Genomic DNA, 22,158 nt, shown 5'->3' on the forward strand with positions numbered 1-22,158 from the left:
GCACTGTGGCACACAACATCAGTACAGAAAACTGACACTGATGTTTCAGAAACATGACTTTTTCCCATCCACACTGTTAATACACGACTGCTCCTAATCCAGTTAATTCGAAGAATTCAAATTCAGTTTCCTCTCCATTAAGACCGAATTCTCTATTAGTTTCTCAAATCCCTCTTCCCCCGCAAAAAGAGAATGCACAGACTACGCATATTAAAACACCAACAACAAAAGGCAGAAGGTACAGTTCCGATCTTTGCAATCTCCACCCTTTCGCCATTACACTTCTGAGAGATTTGGTTAGAAAGTCGAACTAGTTCAATCTTCAGTCACTTGTCCATCGCTGTCACCCTCCCTAATCCTTTCGACACTCTCGACGGCCACCAGCTCCGCCTCAGAGCCCCGGGGCAGCTTGTGCTGGCCCCGCCCGGGATCCCCCGGCCCACTCGGTCTCCCTCGGGGGGGGGGGGGCCCTCCGCGCCGCGCACGCCCCCTCCATCCAGCGCACCTCTCCGCCGGCCCCGGCCCGGCCGCAGCCCATTCTTCCGCCAAACTCCCTAAGCCTACACTCGTCCCCGGAGCTCCCCGCCGCGCACGGCTCGGCCTGGGCGGCCGAGAAGAGGAGACCAGACGGCTGGGGTGCGTCCAACATGCCAGGCCCGTGACGCCCCACCGCCACGCAGTGAACCGGTCCCTGCGGCCGGTGCCCTGAGAGTCCTCGGAAGCTCGCGACCGAGCGGGGGCCCGGAGGCCGGGGCCTACTCACCCGGAGCTGTAGGAGTGTGGTAACCGGCGCGCCCCTGGTTCTGAGGAGCTGGACGCAACTCCGACACGGGTCCCTACCTCGGTACCTCCTTTAACGCGGCGAGCTGGGCGATCACTCCAGTCACCGCCGCCGCCACCGCGGCTGCTGCTGCTGCTTCGCCACCTTGGCCGCCATCTTGACTCAACCCCGCTCCCTCCCCACGCCAGCCCCAGCGGCCGGCTAGGGCTGCTCTGGCGCCGGCCCCTCCTCCTTCCGGAAGGTTGGAGAACCAACTCCCTCCGCTGGCGTCGCGCGTCTCCTACCTCGACCGAGCTTCCTGGGTTGCCCAGGGCCTGGTTCCTTATCGCGCATCGGCCTGGCGGCGGCGGCGGCCCTCTCAACCGGAGACACGCCTGGGTAGCACCTTGCCCGACCCGGACCAACGCACTGCCATCAAGCACCGGCTGGGGAGTCCACCCGAGCCAGCCGGCTTCCCGCGCTAGGGGCCTTCACCGGAGCGTGGGAAAGAGGGGCGCAAGCCAGCCTCTAGCTCTGCGACCCCAGGGCGACGCAGCGGGACGGCGGCGGCCTCCTCCGGCCGCGGGCTTCGGGCAGGGAAGCGGGCTCTCACGTGCTGGGAGCCGAAGGGGTGCACGTCGACCTACTCAAGATATTTCCCAGAGCTCCGGCTGTAATTCGCACTAAAACGTCACTGAAAGGCGGCCGATGCCGATTTGTCTATGATGTCAGTCCTTAATCTAAAAGTCACTCCTCGGGAGCCGGTGGCCCTTGAGACAACTAAGTGCGCCCTCAAGTCTCACTTCCAGTGAAATGACTGGACTGTGTAAGGACAGGGCTAGAAAACTTGACAGGAAGGGGTTCGGTTCAGCTTTCAACCCGAGCAGTCACAGTCCTCTTAAATGCTACATAAAGTAGAGAGAAATCGATAAAGAATTGTTGGGAGGCGTCAGTGTAGAACCACACAGGAACCCGACATTTAAGGCCTCAAGCCGTAAGAGCTGGCTAGCTGGGCGAAACATTAATTCGGAACGCAATTTCTGCACAGTGCAGTTTTCCCGCCGGAGTCAGGGTGGGCAGCACCTTTCCGTATTGCGCATGCGCAGTGCCACTTACCTGGCATGGAAGCGATAGGCGTTCTGTGCTTGGCTGTGGTGGCCTTGGCAAGGATCGTGTTCTGGGTTTGGGACTCCTCCGAACGAATGAAGAGTCAGGTGCAGGCTGGCCTGTTGGGAAACGGAAGTCGGACCCTCCTGGTGATCGCGCACCCCGACGATGAAGCAATGTTCTTTGCTCCCACTTTGCTAGGCTTGGCCCGCCTGAGGCACCGCGTGTTCCTGCTCTGCTTCTCCGCAGGTAGGAGACTGCAGGCAGGGCGCTGGGACCCGAGGCTGTGAAGGATATTTAAGTGCCAACTTATCTCAGTCTACTTTTTCCCAGAGATTCTCTGTTGTAGAAAGCTAAGTGAATAATACTCCGAAGGTCCCTTCTCTGGGCGCCACAGAGAATCGGTGGCTCCAACCTAGGGTGTGTAGCGGCCAGCTTCCCAGGTTGGTTGGAGGACGTCCTCAGCTTTCTCACAATACTCTCTGCTAGCAGGATTAAGCACAAGAAAACAGCTCACGTTTGCTTCCATTCAATACCGACATTTTCGTTGGGAAATGGGACTGTACTCATTATTCTGTGCAACCTTTTTATTTGCAGAAGGACCAAGAATAATGATCTTAACATAGCATGCCTGCTCAAGCCTGAAAGTTTTACTTCTAGCGATAGCAAAGGATTTTCCTGCTGCTTTTAAAATTCATTTTGTCCTAAAAAGATGCATATGTCAAGTTAAAGAAATAGATTGAGATCATCAGGCTAAAAAATAATTTTATAGTTCAGTACCGCCCAACTTTCATGTTAGGGTGGTCAGTGATGCGGGATGTGAAAGAATTCATAAAGAGATGAAAATGCAGAGAACAAAGCTTTATTTTTACTTTTCCAAAAAAAGGAAAGGGCTGGGTGCAGAGAAATGCACCGGCCCTGAAGTGTAGGGGCTTTGAGTTTTTATTGGATCAGAAAAGGGGGAGGGGGCTGTAACAGGTTAGTCGTGGCGATTAGTTGTAAATAGGAGGCTTCGGACTGATATTGCAGACTTCAGTTTGTTTTGCTGTTATCTTTGGGTTCAGGGTCTGGGCGCTAAGGTCTGGTAAGCCCTGTTTGTATATATTTTAAAGCACCTGCACAAGGGATGCTTTCCATCAACCTCTCCAGTCCTGAAAACAGAGGCTCAGAGAAACAGTAGTTAATTACGCCTGACAGCCTCAAAGGGAGAGAAGAAGAGCCAGCTCTGGTAAAGAGAGCGTGAAAGGGGCTTTTGTCCTTGCATTTCAGTGAAGGGGACTTTAAAAAAAGTAAGTCCTCCTTTACCATACAGAAAAGATGGAATGAGAAAACAAAATTGGCCATGATACTGGATTATAGTGATAATTGCACAAGTGTATAAATGAAGTAATTGAACTCTACATATAAAAAGGGTGGACTTTTATGGTATGGAAAATTTTACCTCAATAAAGCCATTTTTAACAAATGTACATGACCTCTTTTTCCCACTTGGTGGTATGTCATTCCAGTTTTTCTTCTATACAGATTTTCATAGAAGTAGCATTACACTTTTTATTTTTTCACTGAACCTTATTTTTTCATTGATTTAGCAAATATTTAAAGATTTATGTGCACTACTCTTAGAATGGCCAAAATCTGGGACACTAACAACAAGAAATGCTGGTGAGGATGTGAAACAACAGCAACTCTCATTTATTAATGATAGGAGTACAAGATGGTTCAGGCACTTCGGAAGGTAGCTAGTTTGGCAATGTCTTACAAAACCAAACACCAAACCATCCAACAATTACCCTGTTCTGTATTTCTTTACCCAAAGGAGTTGAAAGCAGGTGCATGTAAAAACCTGCACACAAGTATGTATAGCAGCTTACTCATCATTGCCAAAACTTGGAAGCAATTAAGATGTTCTTAAGCAGGTGAACAGATGAATCAATTAGTACATCCAGGCAATGAAATATTAGTGCTAAAGAGAAAAATAAGCTGTCAAGCTATGAAAAGACATGGAGGAACCCTAAATACGTATTACTAAATGAAAAGCCAAACTGAAAAGGCTACATACTGTATGATTCCAACTACGTAGAAAATGCAAAACTATGCAGACAGTAAAAGGATCATTGTTTTCCAGGGATTCAGATGGAGGAAGAATGGATAAATAGGTGGAGCACAGAGGACTTTTTATGGTAGTGAAAATATTGTATGATATTTTAATTATGGGTATATGTCATTATACTTTGTCCAAACCCATACAATCAATGTACAACACTAGGAGTAAACCCTAATGTAAACTATGGGCTTTGGGTGATAATGATTGTACGTTCATCAGTTGTAACAAATGTACAACTCTGATGAGAAATGTTGATAAAGGGAAGGCTATGTATATGTGGGGATGGGGTAAATGGGAAAATCTCTACCTTCTCCTCAATTTTTGCCACAACCCTAAGATTGCTCTTAAAAAAATAAAGTTTTAATAAAAAAAATTTAGTTTAAAAAATTTACACTAGGCATTATGCCAGGGGTGTCAAACTCATTTTAACCGGGGGCCACATCAACCTCGTGGTTGCCTTCAAAGGGCCAAATGTAATTTTAGGACTGTATAAATGTAATTACTCCTTAGCAGTTAAGCGAGAGCTCTGCTAGGGTGGGCCAGATAAAACAAGTTGGAGGGCCAGATTCAGCCTGCAGACCTTGTGTTTGCCACCTCTGTACTATGCCCTAGAAATAAACAGTGAAGAAAACAAGCTAGAGAAGGACTGTGTCCTTGTGAAACTTATAACTTAAATAATTACCAATATTAATAATAACATGTGTAGCCTTTTAAATGGTCTTACAGAGATAAATCTTAGTCATCTCTTATTTATGTATATTTAGGGTTCTTTTTTTCTAGTTAAGCGATTACGAGTAAGAGTAAACATCTGTATGTATTGCAGAGTATTCATTAAGAATGACTCCTAATTTAGCTGTTTTAAGGCTTTTCATGTAAATTGCATTCCCAAAAACATACCAGTTTACTTTCTCACTGACTGGTAGTAAGACTCTGTCTTAATATAGTACCATTCTTAGCATTGACTAATGTTTTTTAATAGTGTTTCTTGATTTAACACTTATTTCCCCTAAGATCTTTGGTGCCAGTAAGATTAAATCATTTTTCATATTTATTGAGAATTTGGGTCTAAGTACTTTTCTTCTGTTTGTGCTATTAAGGATATCAATTGCAAATAAATTCACTTAAACACCTCACTTTTGTTTGCTTTTAATTTTATTTTTATATTACAACTTATAGGAGTCAAATTATAAGTTAATTTGTTTTAAGATCTGCAAGAGAAGTCTGGATTTTATTTACAAAGTATTATAGGTACACTGGATTCTTTTATAAATTTCTCCTATTTTTTCAATAGGTTGGGACCAAAATTCAAAATTGTTTCAAATTTAAAAATATAATGTGTTCCCTTGGCATGTATTAAATACTTAGTATCCTTATTGTTGTCTTTCATTACTTCCTCTGAATCCAACTTGCTATTTAGATTGTTTTCTCTTTTAGTTTTTAGAGTTACTTTCAAAATTCCCAATTCATGCAGAAATGTGTGTATTGAACATTACCCCCACTGCTGACTTATTCTAATATGAAAAATGGGAAGCTAATAACTTGTGATACAATGTAATGAAAACTGTAATGGTGTGATAAAATACTATATATACCAAGTGAAGGAAAGTGTGGATTCTCATTTCAGGGGTTTGGATTAAGGAAATTTCTCCAAAGAAGTTTTCTTTTGAGATAGTCTTTAAAAATAGGACAAGGTATATAGTAAATGTGGTGAGTCATGATAGGCAGTAGGAAAAACTTAAGTCTTAGACTTGTATGAGTAAATCATTCTAATTACATCTCCAGTTTTAAGGGGTAGGGAGAAGCAGGAAAAAATGGAGTATTTTGTTATTAGCAGCTCATTTAATTTCAGTAATCCTATGTATGATAGGCATCATGATATATGCATAAAACATTATAAATGTAGAATTTGTTATTCCCACTATACAGATATGAAAATTGAAATCAGGAAGAAGTAAGTAACTTGACCAAAGTGACCATCTAGAATGTAGAGGAGCCAGGACCCTGTACCCTTATCTGTTCCAAACCGTTACAGTATAAAAGCCACCAGTCTGCACCCAATCTACCTCTTGCATTGCTCTGTATACTATGTCAGTTGAAATAACTATTTTGATCCCCAGTGCATGATCCAAGAAACCCTAGTTCATCAAGTTGCTATTTTTAAAAAAAAGCTTTGGCCTGACAAGATTGGGGAAATTAGCCAGATGTGCTTTCCCACATTTAGAGGTTCAAACTTCTTACTAGCATTTTAACATCTTTGAGAAGTTTTGTAAAAAAATTCCTATTTAACTTTATTTAGTCTAGCATTTCTCCCAAATTATGTAACCTGTTAATATACACATGGGAGAAAACTACAGTTGATGGTAGAGCATTATTGGATACATTTGGTTGAAAATTAACACAACCAGTTCTGTGTTTGAGAAAGCTCATTCTAGTGGCAATTGAAGTATGGTTTGGAGGAAAAGAATGGAGTCAAGAAAGCAAATTTAGCTCTTCCTTTCCCCTCCAGATTGCACTGCCGGCTCTCATAAATCAAATTTTCATGCATTTCCAGTCTATATACTGTTTCTTGAATCAGTTTGCCATCCCTGTGCCAATATCATGCTCTCTTAATTACTGTAGCTTTTATGGCAATATTATCCGATATGGCCAGCCCTCTGATTTGTCGTTCTTCAGGATGTATTTGCTGTTTTAGACCTTTTTTCCTCCAAATAGTTTTTAATTAGTTTGGTCACGTTCAAGGAAAAACCTTGCTGGCATTTTTATTATAATTTCACTGACTATTGATTATTATAGGGAAAATTGATTTATTTCTAATATAAAGTCTTTCCAGCTATGACTTTATAGTACGTCCCTTCATTTATATTGGCCTTCTTTACTGTCTGTCTTCTTTTAGTCTGCTAATACTACCTATGTAATATTGAGATAGTAATTTTATTCTCTAATTTGTTTCTCATATCTAGGAGTTCTTTTTTGCAAATATTATTGTCTCATAACTTTTCATAGTGTAATATCCTCTTTCTTAAATATATTAAAAACTTATATGTGCTATAATAATTCCAGTTCTTCAGTCTGTGTGTCTGATTCTGTTTGAGTAACTCATTCTGAGTGACTTGTTTCCATGTGTGTTTTGTGATTATTTTCACTGTAAGCACATGTGTCTTGAAACCATATTTGTGATGATATTTTGATGATTTATGTTTGCTTCAGCCAGGCAGCAAAGGGCAGTACTAAAATTTTAGATTGAGATTTTTTTTTTCAGTCCACAGTAGTAGTGTAAATTCAGGGTCCAAACACAAGTGCATTAGTTGTCTAATGCTAAGACAATTTGAGACAAATTGTCTCAAAACTAATGGCTTAAAACTGTAATAAACTTCATCTCTCATGGTTTCAGATAGAGCACAGTTGTCTCTGCTCCAGGATGTCTAGTATTTTGGCTGGAGGATCCAAATGTTGGGGCCTGGAATCACCTGACTTAGCTAGAAATATTGACCAGAACATCAACACAGAGTCCACATATAGTAAATCCACACAGCTTGGGCTTCCTTAATCTAATGGCTGTGTTTCTGGGCAAGAATCCTGAGAGGTAGCCACATTACCTTTTATGACCTAGCCTTGGAAATCAGGCAGTATCACTTTCACTGAATTCTGTTTGTGCAGGCAGTCACAAGTCACATCCAGCTTCGAGGAGAGAACCAGACTTCCTCAGAGAGAGCAACAGGGTTCTCTAAGTATGTGTGGGACTAGAAATACTGCTGTAGCTATTTTTGGAAAATATAATGTGCCACACCAAGTGAAGGCAAGTGTATCATTAACAATCCTTATGGGGGGACAATTTCCTTACTTTCCCTTCCCCTAACACCAACTCTGAGACAAAGATGTGGCCCCCCCATCTGTGTTTAGAATGGGTTTTTTTTCTGGTTCACCCACTGTAGGTATAGCCTTTGGAAGGTCCTGACTTTGTGTGCATGTCTCCTTATTTGTGTCCAACCTTTATCTTCTGCGCTAACTTTAGGCCACCAGGCAGAAGCAGATACTCCAACTTCAGCTCCACCCTACTTGTCTGGATTTGTACTTACCTATGTTTAAGACTGGCAAAGATAGCCCTTACTTTCCTGCTAATTCAGACATACATTCTGATATATGTTTCCCTTGTATTTTACATTAGGTGTACTATGCTAAGAGGGTTCTCCAGACATCTAATTCATCATTTTTGCTAAAACAGAACTTATCAGATTATTTTTAATAATGATTTTTAGTCATAAATAAAGCTTCAAAGTTTTACTGATTGAGAGATATTTAGATCCATCCTCAAAAGTATTAGTCTCATCTGTCTCTTTTGTTCTTGACCGAAACATTTGGAATTTCTTTTTTAAAAAATCAAATATTGACTATTAAGAATGGAATAAATTACTAATACTTAAAAATATTAATTACTTTTCTTTAAGGGAGCTATAAAACTTCACAACATGACTCTGGTTATACATCTGTGGTCCTATTTTATAAATATACATACATATATAAATATAAATACTTAGGCACTTTTCTCTAAGGTTGATAGAATTTTGATGTGATATACCAACTAAACAATGCATAAGGATTCAATGATTAACTGAAAACAATACCTATTCATAAATCTTGACGCTGATGACAGGTTAACTGCTTATGACTATTATATATTTCTAAGTATATTAACTTACTAGGTTTTTATAATTAAGCTGAGAATTTATGTTAGGTAATCTCATGCACATCCCCTATTTTGAACCTAATGTAGTGTATTAGGTGTTTATAAAAATGTTTTTTTGTTGTTCAAGTACAGTTTTCTGCCTTTTACCCCCATCCTAGCCCAACACCCCAGCCCTCCCCTCCTCCCTCCCATTTCCACCCCTCCCCATTGTTATTGTCCAGGTGTCCTTTATACTTGTTCCTGCATACCCTTCCCCTTTTCCCCTGAAATTCCCTCCCCTCTCCTCTCTGGTCACTGTCAGCCTGTTCTCTATTTCAGTGTCTTTGATTATATTTTGCTCATTTGTTTTGTTGATTAGGTTCTTGTTAAAAGTGAGATCATATGGTATTTATTTGTCTTTAACCACCTGGCTTATTTTGCTTACCATAATGCTTTCCAGTTCCATCCAAGCTGTTGCAAAGGGTAGGAGCTCCTTTCTTTCTGCTGCATAGAATTCCACTGTGTAAATGTACCATAGTTTTTTGATTAATTCATTTACTGATGTGCACCTAGGTTGCTTCCAGCACTTGGCTATTGTAAATTGTGCGGCTATGAGCATAGGTTCTTTTGGATTGGTGTTTCAGGGTTCTTAGGATATAATCTAGCAGTGGAATTGCTGGGTCAAAAGGCAGATCTATTTTTAGTTTTCTGAGAAAATTCCATACTGTTTTCCACAGTGGTTGTACCAGTCTGCAGTCCCACCAACAGTGCACTAGGGTTCCCTTTTCTCCACAACCTCTCCAACACTTGTTGTTTGTTGCTTTGTTTTTTTAATATAGTTTATTTATTATGCTATTACAGCTGTCCCATATTTCCCCCTTCACTCCCCTCCACCCTGCACACCCTCTCCAACCCACATCTCCCCCTTTAGTTCATGTCCATGTGTCGTAAGTTCTTTAGCTTCTACATTTCCCATACTCTTCTTGCCCTCCCCCTATTTTCTCCCTACCATCTATGCTACTTATTCTCTGTACCTTTTCCCCTACTCTCCTCCTCCCTCTCCCCTGTTGCTAACCCTCCATGTGATCTCCATTTCTGTGGTTCTGTTCCTGTTCTACTTGTTTGCTTAGTTTGTTTTTGTTTTTGTTTTTGTTTTAGGTGTGGTTGTTAATAATTGTGAGTTTGCTGTCCTTTTACTGTACATGTTTTTTATCCTCTTTTTCTTAGATAAGTGCCTTTAACATTTCATATAATAAGGGCTTGGTGATAGTGAACTCCTTTAACTTGACCTTATCTGAGAAGCACTTTATCTGCCCTTCCATTCTAAATAAAAGCTTTGCTGAATAGAGCAATCTTGGATATAGGTCCTTGCCTTTCATGAGCTGGAATACTTTCCAGGCCCTTCTTGTCTGCAAGGTTTCTTTTGAGAAATCAGCTGACAGTCTGATGGGTACTCCTTTGTAGGTGACTGTCTCCTTATCTCTTGCTGCTTCTAGGATTCTATCCTTCATTTTAATCTTGGCTAATGTAATTATGATGTGCTTTGGTGTGTTCCTCCTTGGGTCCAACTTCTTTGGGACTCTGAGCTTCCTGGACTTCCTGCAAATCTATTTCGCTTGCCAGATTGAGCAAGTTTTCATTCATTATTTGTTCAAATAAGTTTTCAATTTGTTGCTCTTCCTCTTCCCCTTCTGGTACCCTTATAATTTTGATGTTGGAACATTTAAAGATGTCCTGGGGGTTCCTAAGCCTCTCCTCACTTTTTTGAATTCTTGTTTCTTCCCTCTTTTCTGTGTGGTTGTTTCTTCCTTCTGGTCCACTCCATTGATTTGAGTCCCAGTTTCCTTCCCATCACTATTGGTTCCCTGTACATTTTCCTTTATTTCACTTAGTGTAGCCTTCATTTGTTCATCTAATTTGTGACCAAATTCAACAAATTCTGTGAGCATCCTTATTACCAGTGCCTTGAACTGTGCATCTGATAAGTTGGCTATCTCTTCATCGCTTAGTTGTATTATTTCTGGGGCTTTGATCTGTTCTTTCATTTGGGCCATTTTTTTTTGTCTTGACGCGCCTGTTATGTATGAGGGGCAGAGCCTTAGGTGTTCACCAGGGCGGGGCAACCCAGTTGCTGTGTTGTGATGCTGTATGTGGGGGCAGGGTATGAGAGGGAACAATGGCACTTCCTTCGCACTCTTTCACACTTCAGTGCCTTCCACTGCTTCCCCCAAGCAAACTGGGCCTTTCTGGTGCTGAATCCCAGATGGGTGGGTTGGTGGACCCTGTGGGTCTCTCCAACGAACTCTCCTTTGAGGCTGGGAGTCTCTCCCTGCGCCTCAACCCGCCACAGGTGTTTTCAATCAGTATTTTGAGACTTTATTTCCCAGTGTTAGAACCCTAGGTAACACGGCCTGTCTCACTCCCCAGGTTTGCCTGGTTTATCTGCAGGCGAATGTGGGACCACTGGGCCCACCAGCCACCTTGCGTGCCGTGCCCCTCCACAATCTGCTGCTTCGTTGGGTCCACCCGCTGCTGCCCTGCATGCCCAGGGTCCACCAACTGCTGCTTTGCCAGGAGTCCTCTCCACTGGGCTGCCCGACTCCACCCCTCCTATGGGTCCGGATGAATGTTTCTTCTTTAACTCCTTGGTTGTCCGACTTCCATATAGTTCAATTTTCTGTCAGTACTGGTTGTTTTTTTGTTTCTAAACTTTTGTTGTCCTTATTTTGGTTGTGTGAGGAGGTACAGTGTGTCTACCTATGCCTCCATCTTGGCCAGAAGTGTTACTTTATGATAGCCATTCTGACCTGAGTGAAGTGGTATCTCATTTTGGTTTTAATTTGCATCTCTCTGATAGCTAGTGATTCTGAACATCTTTTCGTGTGTCTCTGGATCCTCTGTATGTCCTCCCTGGAAAAGTGTCTGTTCAAGTCCTTTGCCCATTTTTAATTGGGTTGCTTGTCGTCTTAGAGTGGAGTCGTGTGAGTTCTTTATATATTTTGGAGGTTAAACCCTTGTCTGAGGTATCATTGGCAAATAAGTTTTCCCGTACATTTGGTTCTCTTTTTATTTTAATATTGTTTTCTTTAGCTGTGCAGAAGCTTTTTATTTTGATGAGATCCCATTTGTTTATTCTTTATGTCCCTTGCTCTAGGGGACATATCAGTGAAAATATTGCTGCGTGAAATATCAGATTTTCCTGCTTATGTTCTCCTGTAGGACTTTAATTGTGTCATTACTTATGTTTTATCCACCTTGAATTTATTTCTGTGTATGGTGTAAATTGGTGCTTGAGTTTCATTTTTTTGCATGTAGCTGTCTGTTTCTAAAAATGTTTATGTCCTGCTAAGTATTTATTTACTTAATTGAGGAATGTTAATGTTTTTCAGAGCTTTTATTTACTTAATGAGTAAAGAGTTTTAAGTGTAAAAATAAAGGACTTGCTTAAACTATGAGAAACCATAAAAGAAATGCTAATAAACATTAGGGAAGAGATCATGTCAGAAACCAAAGAAAAATTCCACACTGACATAGACTGCCTGTGAACAGTGGAAAAAAAGAAAGACACAAGTGTGAAAAATAAAGTAAATGCAGCAGGACTCATCTGATAGAAGTAGAGAATAGGAATAATCAGCAAAATGTAGTGAGTCTAGAAGAGCTTAGTATTGGAAAAACTTTTTTAACTGCTCACTGCAATGAGTTGAACACTGTTTTCATGCAGTGGATGCTTTTCATTCCATCTGATACAAATATACCTGCCATATTCAGAAAAAGACTGCTTCCAATATGTTTGGCCTTGTTAATGACTATCCATAAGCCACAGATCAGAGAAACTAATGAAAAGTAGTGTTTCTATTAGTAAAAATAAATATTAATGCACTGCTTTTGGAAATAATAAAAAAAACATGTACTTACAAGTATGGGTATGTTGGTTGATAATAACATGTGGTAGTGTTTCTTGATCTTGGCTGCATACATACATGTTCAGTATTTTTTTAATGATGTTTTAAAGGATTGTTTTGCCAATTTTAAAGACATCATTTCTGTTTTACAGCAATAACTTTTAACTAAAAGATTTTTATGCAATGCAAATATAATTTTTTAAATATTTTTATTGTGGTAAAATATGCATAACAAAATTTACCATTTTAGACATTTTTAAGTAGTCAATTCTGTAGATGGCATTAAGTACATTCACAATATTGTATAATCATCACCACTATCTATTTCCAGAACTTTTTCATCATCCCAAACAGAATTCTACCTGTTAATCAATAACTCCCATTCGTTCCTCTCCCCAACCCCTGGCAACCACTATTCTATTTTTCTTTTAACCTATGAATTTGACTATTATATATACTTTATAGAAGTGGAATCATACAACAATTGTCCTTTTTGTCCAGCTTATTTTAATTTGCATTTTTTCAATATTTATCCATGGGGTTTTTTTTTAAAGATCTTATTTATTTTATTTTTAGAGAGGAAGGGAAAGAGAAAATGAGGGACAGAAGCATCACTGTGTGGTTCCCTCTCACATGCCACCCCCTAGGGACCTGGCCTGCAACCCAGGCATGTGCCCTGACTGGGAATCGAACCAGCAACCCTTTGGTTCTCAGGCCATTGCTCAATCCACTGAGCCATACCAGCCAGGGCTCAACATTTATCCATGTTGTAGCATATATCAGAACTTTATTTCTTTTTAAGGCTGAATAATACCCCATTTATGTATATACCAGATTTTGCTTATTTATTCATCCATTTGTGAACACTTGGATTGTTTCCATTTTTCAACTCTGAATAATGCTGCTGTGAACATGGATATACAAGTATCTGTTTGAATCGCTGTTTACAGTTCTTTTAGGTGTATACCTAGGAGTAGAATTGCTGAGTTATATGGCAATTCTATTGTATGCTTAAATTTTTGAGGAATCACCAACTTTTCCACAACAGCTATACCATTTTATGTTCCCACCAGCAATACATGAGGGTTCTAATTTCTCTACATCCTCACCCACACTTATAATTTTCTATCTGTTTATTTGGGGTTGTTTGTTTGGTTTTATACTCTAGCTATGCTAGTGGCTATGAAACAATTATCTCATTGTGGCTTTGCCTTGCACTTCCCTAGTGACTAATGAAAGATGTTGAGCATCTTTCACATGCGTATTGGCCATCTGTCTATCTTTGGAGAAGTGTCTATTCAGGTAATTAGCCCCCATTTTTATGCTAGTTTCATTTTTAAATCATGATTTCTCCAGCTGGGTTCTGGGGATACATTCTAATAGAAGAGGGTTCGCCCTTTTGGTTTCATCTTCCTTTGGGGAGCCCAGGCCTCTGGGTTCCAATAACACTGCCTTCTTCTTTTATCTCTCCAACCACAGGTTGGTAGACACTGGCTGTCCTAATCTTGGGTCACTTCACTGTTCCCTGTTTTACCCTCAAATCCTCCATCAGTTATATATCAAATTCTTTTCATTACCTGATGTAAATATTTGATATGGTTCCTGTTTTCCCAGGCAGATCCTAACTGGTACAGAACTTAAACACCCTCCTTTTAGAGTTGAGAAAATGTTGACCGTTTTTCCTTCTAAATACATTTTAGAATTAACTTGGTCGTGCTCAAGAAAAAACTTTGCTGTCATTTCTGAAATCAGGAACTTTAGAAATTTCTTCAGATTCATGAAGTTAGTAAAAGGCCAGGTACTGGGACCATAATGCCTTGATTCTCAAACTTCCAAGTAGGGACCTGGATGACTAAAGGAGTGGGAGAGAGGTTTTATTATTATTATATTTGCTATATGTAGCCTTATCCTTTTGATTTTTATTAGTCACATAAATCTTTTACCTATTTAGAATAAATAAATTTTAAATCTTTAAAATGAAATGTCTACCTTTACACATTTGCTATATAAATGTGGGTCTTTACAAAGTGTCTTTAATTTGTTTTAAATGTCATTATACTTGCTAGTTGTTAGAAGTATTACCATGATTATCACAAAACAGGAGACTTCATTAAGCATACAGTTATTCATAAGCTTATACATACACAAAATGTAGTTCTATATAATTAATCCCATTTGTATTCTGTTTTAAAAAATAATGACCTTCAAATATTTTTGGTCATATTTTCCTATTGGTAAAAACTTTTGAGCATATACCTCCATTATATGTACTGCATATTTATTTATAATTATAGTAAGTACATGGACCACCAAACTAATGTGTACATTATAAAACATTAACAAAAGTTGACATTTACAAAAAAACAAGGTAAACAAATTAAGAGGACAAATTCTAAAGCTATCCTCCACCCCAGTAAATTAGTCTTGTGCCCCCTGGGGTGTACTATCCCCCTCCAATGGGACAGTGTTTGAGAGGGTTTCAGCTAAGAGATGCTAAGGGATCTCAGACACCTAATCTATGGAAGTGCGTACATGTTCACCAAACTTAGTGAAAATATTTAAAGTGATCTCTGACTTCAACTCCTTAATTTAAACACAAAGCAATAAAACTTGTTCCATAAACACATTAGCTTCAATTCTAAGCAGTTTCTCTGAACTGTAATAAGAATCTGACTTGCACAGCCTCTGAACTTAGCAATCACATCACTAGTATACATTAGACTCTTTATCATCAAAGATCAAGCAGCCTTGAGACAATGGGAGAGGGTATGTGTATGGATTTGAGAGGAACCTAAAATAGTAATAGTAACCATTACAAAATTCACTAGTTTCTATCTGACTTATAAAAATGAGTGTTAACAAAAAAATTATGATGAAAACAATACAAAAGTAAGCTGTGATCTGGAGTCTTTTTTAAGGCCATTCCCTTTGTTAGATGCAATGTAATGACTGCCTTACCTACCTGGATTTAAACAGCTCAAAACTAGCACTCAGGTAATCCCTGCAGAGCTGAAAGGCATCCTGCCAATGGAGTCTTTCTCTGAGTTACCTGGAACATTGGGCAGATCCTCTCTTTGGCCAGTTTCACAGAAGTCTGCAGTGTGCTGGACACCAGGATGATATAAAGTTGAATGAGACCATGACTTCTTAAGTCAATGACATTTAGGAATGAATCATTTCTTCATGGAGAAAAATTCATAAGAGCAGAATACTGGAAATGATTACTTCTCAGGGAAAATAGGACAAAGCTTCACAGAGGGAAGGCCATTTGATTTGGACAATGAAGATGAACTGCAGTTGAGAAAGGAAGAGGAGGAGTGGGAAGGTAAAGATAAACAAGGCAAGGAAAAAGAAAATGAACACTGAGTACCCAGCTGGGTGGACATGTATCTCCTGTAATCATCAGGAAAGCCTTCTGAGATGACCTTATCCCCTTTCACACATGGAGAAACTGGCTCAAGAAAGTAAAGTAACTAGCACAAATCACCGTGCAAATTGCCTTCTGCAGTTTAATATTAACTGTTCATATTAAAGGGTGCATTAGCTAGATAATGAGTGCAATTTAGTGGTCCCAAAATTTCACTGTATGTTATTTGTAAGGGTACAGAAGAGTTGCACTTACGAGAACTATTCTTAGGAAGTGCAGTACATCTATTGGGAAAAATAAAGAATACCTGAGCTATTTGGGATGCTGACGTGGTCAAGGTCCCGTAGGGCATGCTGGCATAGCTGGTTGCTATACTCTTCAAAGGAGGATGTTTTCCTGTAATACTCAGGAGCCTCTTCTTTAAGTAAATCTTTAACAGATATTTGAGGACTGTTAATCTGCAGGTGCTCAAACTAATACTGTGCTCAAGGACCCCACTTGTTCTGAGTGGTTACAGAAGGGTTCTCTGCTTAAACTCCAGAGCCACTGCTCTCCAAGATGCACAATGGCTCCCTGTAGCATGAAACTACATTGCAGACAGACAGGCAGCTAGGCAGCCCAACAGACAGAGAGGTACAGATGGGAAAGAATTAGTGGTGATTTAAAGATTGTGCTGCTGATGATGCCCTGGCTGGTCTTTTCTCAGTGGATTGGGCACCAGACTGCAAAATGAGGAGATGCTGGATCAATTCCCAGTCAGGGCACATGCCTGGGTTGCAGGCCAGTCCCCAGTAGGGGGTGCTTGAGGAGTAACCACACATTGATGTTTCTCTCCCTTCCTTCCCCTCTCTAAAAATAAATAAATAAAATCTTTAAAAAACAAATTGTGCTGCTGGTGGTCTTCTCACAGGAGAATCTGATGTAATCTTAGTGTTGTATTTTCTTAAACTTTTTATCATAACCACAAAATTTTCAGGGAGCTTAAATCCTCTGGGGAACAAGTTGTGGTAAGAATGAGTGAACCCATAAATCTCTACTGTTAAATCTTCCATTGTATATTTGTTGTCTTCAGGAAATTACTACAATCAAGGCAAGATTCGTAAGAAAGAACTTTTGCAGAGCTGTGATGTTTTGGGGATTCCAGCCTCCAGTGTAATGATTATTGACAACAGGTAATTCAGCTGTATTAGTGATTTGATTGAAAACACATCTAGTGTTTCACTGTTAACTGCTGGCTGCTGGTTATGTAAGATAGTCTCTTTTTTAAAGTATTTTTATTGATTATCTATTACAGTTTTCCCAATTTTTCTCCCTTTATACCCCTTCCACCCTGCCCCCCCTCCACCCTCCAGCATTCCTACCCCCCTTAGTTCATGTCCATGGGTTATACATATAAGTTCTTTGAGTCCTCTGTTTCCTATACCATTTTTTATCTCTCCCCATCTATTTTATGCCTACTAATTATGCTTCTTCCCTATTCCTGCTATTCCTTTTTCCCCCTATTCCTGACTTCGCCCTTCCCATTTCTGTGTGATCTCTATTTCTCTGACTCTGTTCCTGTTCTAGTTGTTTGCTTAGTTTTTGTTTTCATTGTTTTTCTTTTCATTTAGGTTCATTTGTTGATAGTTGTAAGTTTGTTGTCATTTTACTGTTCATATTTTTTATCTTCTTTTTCTTAGATAAGTCCCTTTAACATTTCATATAATAATGGCTTGGTGATGATGAACTCCTTTAGTTTGACCTTATCTGGGAAGCACTTTATCTGCCCATCCATTTTAAATGAAAGCTTTGCTGGATAGAGTATTCTTGGATGTAGGTCCTTGCTTTTCATGACTTTAAATACTTCTTTCCAGCCCCTTGCCTGCAAGGTTTCTTTTGAGAAATCAGCTGATAGCCTTATGGGAATTCCTTTATAGGTAACTCTCTCCTTTCCTCTTGATTCTTTTAGGGTTCTCTCCTTATCTTTAACCTTGGGTAACTTAAATGATGATGTGCCTTGGTGTGTTCCTCTTTGAGTTCAACTTCTTTGGGACTCCCTGGGCTTCCTGGAAGTTTATTTCCTTCACCAGATTGGGGAAGTTTTCCTTTATTATTTGTCCAAATAAGTTTTCAATTTCTTGCTTTTGTTCTTTTCCTTCTGGCACCCCTGTAATTTGGATATTGGAGCGTTTCAGGTTGTCCCAGACGTTTGTAAGACTCTCTTCACTTTTTTGAATTCCTGTTTCTTCATTCTGCTCCAGTTAGATGTTTATTTCTTCCTTTTGTTCCAAATCATTGCTTTGAGTCCTTGTTTCCATCCTGTCACTGTTGGTTCCCTGAATATTTTGCTTTATTTCATTTTGGATATCTTTCATTTGTTTTTAATTTTTCAGCCAAGCTCAGTCAGATCTGTGAGCATTTTAATTACCAGGGCTTTAAATTCTCCATCAGTTGGTTGGCTATGTCCTCATCATTTAGCTCTCTTTCTGGAGTTTTGTCTTTCTCTTATTCAGTCCTATAGTCCTGTGGCCACCAGTCCTATAGGATTAGATCTACCATTATGACTTTACTTAACCTGAATTACTTCCTAAAGATCTTCCTCCAAGTACAGTCATATTGGGGGTTAATTCTTCAACAGATGGGTTTAGGGAAGATGCAATTCAACCCCTAGCAACATGCAGCCTGTAGTCTTTCAATCTCTTACTTTACAACCCAGAAAAGCAGACCTTCAGAATTTTACTTTGGGTGATTCAGATGAGTCAAAGAGAAGAATGAAGGGTAAGAAGAGAAAAGAAATTTTATGGAGAGTCTATACTCATAATAATAACAGTAAATAATATTAAACCATTATTGTCAGTACCCAAAACCATCTTATTTAATCATTAAAATAATCCAGTTTTTTTCTGATGTTATAGATAAGAAACCATTTTACTTAATCCTTTAAATAATCCAGTTGATTTTCTGGTGTTATAGATAAGAAACTATATATATTAGTGAGAGGCTGGGCAATTTGCTGCACGTCATACAGCATAAGTGGTGGAGGTAGCATTTGAGGAGAAGCAGTCCGGCTCCAGAACCTGTGCTTTAACCACTGTGTTTTATGCCTACTCCATGCCTGACACAAACTTTCACAAAGGCCACCTCATCTAACCCGTCTACCAACCGTGTAAGATAGGTTTTCTTATCCTTTTGTTTCACTTAAAGAAACTAAAGCTCAGAGAGATTAAGAGACTTCTCTGAGGTCACATGTTTAATAAATGGCAATGCTAGAATTCAAAAACAGAAAGGAAGACAGAGTCGATTCCTGGCTTCCTGCAGGAAAGTAGGTCACCACTTTGTTACTGTATTTGAAAGACCAGGATATGTTTAAGTACATATTACTGACCTTGTGTGTGGTCAGTTTTTACTTCCATTATTGTGAACTCCATTGCTAGATTTCAGGAAAACATTTAGCCAGAAGAGCTTCCCCAAGTACACCCCTTATCTGATCACTTAAAGATGGGGGAAAAAATTAGTTCTGAAGGAAAGAAGGTATAATGTCAGTCATTAGATGCCTAAATGGAAACTTTCAGTAACTCCACCCAGTTCCTTAATATCTATGAAGTTCTGTTAATTTAATGAGTCATATGATGTTAAAATACATGTTGTTAACAGATACACAGTAAATGCCTGGAATGGGCGAGGTGCTATAATAGGTGTTGAGGAAAGAGAAGAGCAGTTTCAAGACGTAGGAGCTGACTAATCAGAGCTGGCAGGACAGGCACCAAGGCTGCCCTTGTGGAAAGCTCTTCATTACGCCTATGCTCATTTGTAGGCCAGGGAGAGTGGTTAGAGGCTCCCAGGGCTCTTGGGAATTAGATGTGACTAGAAATGCAACCTGTGGATTTAGTACTCATCTGTCGCTTGTGTGCTTCTTAATATATCCGGAAGAATCCATAGAATTATTTCACTTATATTTCAAAGTAAAAGAAAACGAAAAGTGCCCACACATTTTTATATGCATAGATAATTTCTAAAAGGATACATACCAGACTCCTTCAGAGTAGCTGTTACTAAATTGGGGCCAGGAAGAGCAGAACACTTTTATTTTTTAATTTCACAGAATTCTGTGCAGTTTGATTTTTTAAAGGAAGCTTTCATTACTTTTTAAATTTATATGTGTGTGTGTATGTATATACACACATATATGTGTATGTATATGCATATATATACATATGCATGTGTGTATATATATATGAGAAAGACTACCCCACATATCTAATAAAACATTCTTCCCTCTCTACTCAGCTTCTATCCATACAAGTGAATGCTAAATTAGAAATATGTACATTTTGCTATTTGACTTGATAAATTCAAAGAATAGAATAGAGTTCATTGAAAAAATAATAATGTTTTTAAGCCTTTTTATAAACACTATGGTCTTCTCATAGGCCTCATTCTGGAGTGTGGGTGGGAAGAGGCTCAGATACACTGCTCCTAAGCACTCTGACTAATCATGGTAAGGCCTCAAGAGAGGCTGAATATGATGAAATAACACAAAGCACATTCCCCTATTGTAATCCATGACTATTAAAGTACGCTGGGGCCCAATGACCTATTGTTGGACAAAACTCAAAGCTGTTCATGGTCTGATCTCTGTTTCCCTGGTCAGCCTCATCATCTAGGCCACAGGTGGCAAACACAAGGCCCTCAGACCTAATCCAGCTTCTACCTTGTTTTACTGGCCTGGCACCTTGTTCTTACCCCGCAATAGTGCCAAGCTAAAGTTTCACTGTTAAAGAGTAGTTACATTTATACAGTCCTAAAATTACATTCAACTCTTTGAAGGCAACCACAAGACTGATGTGGCTCCCGGTGAAAATGAATCCGACACCCCTGATCTAGCGCATTTTACTCACATCACATCCATTCCTGTAACAAAAATAGGTAGGACTGCCCAGTACCCCAAACTGTGTCTCCTCTGCATCTCTTGTCTCCTATTTGAACTGGGCTTCAAATACACCATGCTTGCTTTTTCCCCCATCATTTTATTTATTAAATATTTCCATCACCATTTATCACCACTATATTCCCACCTCTACCCAGTCCCCAGCCCCTCTCATACCATCCTTTCTTACATGTGTACACCTTTGCCTGTGCTTGTGCCTGCCTCTCTCATGCTTTCTCACTTCTCAACACCCCTTACCTGTCTCTTCAGCAAGCTTCTATTCATACTCAAACCTCAGTTCAAGGATTACCTGAGACTCTGGCACCATCCTGATTGACCCAGATTTTCTTGGACATCTTACATTCTCATTGTTCAATTATATCCTACCATGCACACTAATTTTAGTCTATGCTAATAAACCCCTCTATATTTTTTATTCCTGTATCCCCAGCATCTATCATAACCCTTGATACATAGTAGTTGCTCGGTACTTATTGGTTGAATAAATGAATGACTCCACATACACTGTGAGTTTTCTTTCTGTGGCCAGCATCTAAATGTGTGGTCTTGAAGAACTTAAATGGGTGCCTATGCATCTCAACCTTTTTTTTAAATTTAATCTTTATTGGGTTTTTTGCCATTACCTTTAGTCTTCTTATACCCCACTCCCCTCATCAACCCCCTTTCATCACTTTTTCTTCATTTACCCAGAAATGGTGATTAGCAAACCATTTTCCAAGATTTAAGTGAAATTGTTTTCACATTCTTAAATAAATCAGTCTAGATTCCTGATTTGCATAGCTATTTTTAACCCTTTGGAAAGTTCTAAATGAGTATTCAGTTTGGAAGGATTTTTCTACATCTATTTATTTTGCCATTCTACAGATTTGGCGACACTGTCCTAAGATTTCAACACAATAAAAATCTCATTCTTTTTAGTGCTTGTCTTAACATCAGTTTGACATTAACAAGCCCAAGGCTTTTATAGATTAATTTTAGCTAACAAGGAAATAGAGTCCAGTAACTACTAGGAAACATAAATGAGCCTGGCTTGCTAGTGGTTCCTGAAAATCTTTCTGTTTTCCAATAAATCCATGCAAGTCATATTGTGAAAGAGAAGCCACAAAGCAGATGCTGGGTCTGTTGGGGTTATGTTAGTAATTAAACCCCCTCTCCTTTTGAGGCCCAAGAAGAGCTCTCCTCTGAAAAAGCAAAACAGATTGTATGCTGGCTGCTGAAATGGATCTGACCAAGTGTCCTCTCACTGTAAGAGATGAAAATAAAGCCTCCTGCAATCTTCTCCAAATACAAAGGAGTGATTCGGCCAAGGCTACAGGGCACAGTTCCAG

General features: G+C 39.7%; 2 protein-coding genes across 14 annotated transcripts in view; one reads left to right on the top strand and one right to left on the bottom strand.

The window, feature by feature from the left end:
- The window catches only part of NCOR1 (nuclear receptor corepressor 1), a 196,214-nt gene extending 195,025 nt beyond the window's left edge, over positions 1-1,189 (bottom strand). For 7 of the 12 annotated variants that reach the window (XM_045824336.1, XM_045824335.1, XM_045824332.1 and 4 more), the window contains exon 1: positions 764-1,043. The gene's annotated coding sequence lies outside the window, so the exon portion shown is untranslated. Of the gene's footprint in view, positions 1-763; positions 1,044-1,065 lie in introns of those variants that run through there. The other 5 variants (XM_045824340.1, XM_045824334.1, XM_045824339.1 and 2 more) reach the window with 3 other exon arrangements.
- Positions 1,190-1,753: 564 nt separating this feature from the next.
- The window catches only part of PIGL (phosphatidylinositol glycan anchor biosynthesis class L), a 65,482-nt gene continuing 45,077 nt past the window's right edge, over positions 1,754-22,158 (top strand). For both annotated transcript variants that reach the window (XM_045824348.1, XM_045824349.1), the window contains exons 1-2: positions 1,754-2,116; positions 16,976-17,075. In XM_045824348.1, the coding sequence (XP_045680304.1) occupies positions 1,882-2,116; positions 16,976-17,075 (335 nt within the window). In that variant the 5' untranslated portion in view covers positions 1,754-1,881. The remainder of the gene's footprint in view (positions 2,117-16,975; positions 17,076-22,158) is intronic.

The sequence above is a fragment of the Phyllostomus hastatus genome, unplaced genomic scaffold (genome assembly GCF_019186645.2).
Source record: "Phyllostomus hastatus isolate PE091 unplaced genomic scaffold, TTU_PhHast_1.1 phas_scaffold_55, whole genome shotgun sequence".
NCBI classification, from domain to species: Eukaryota; Metazoa; Chordata; class Mammalia; order Chiroptera; family Phyllostomidae; genus Phyllostomus; species Phyllostomus hastatus.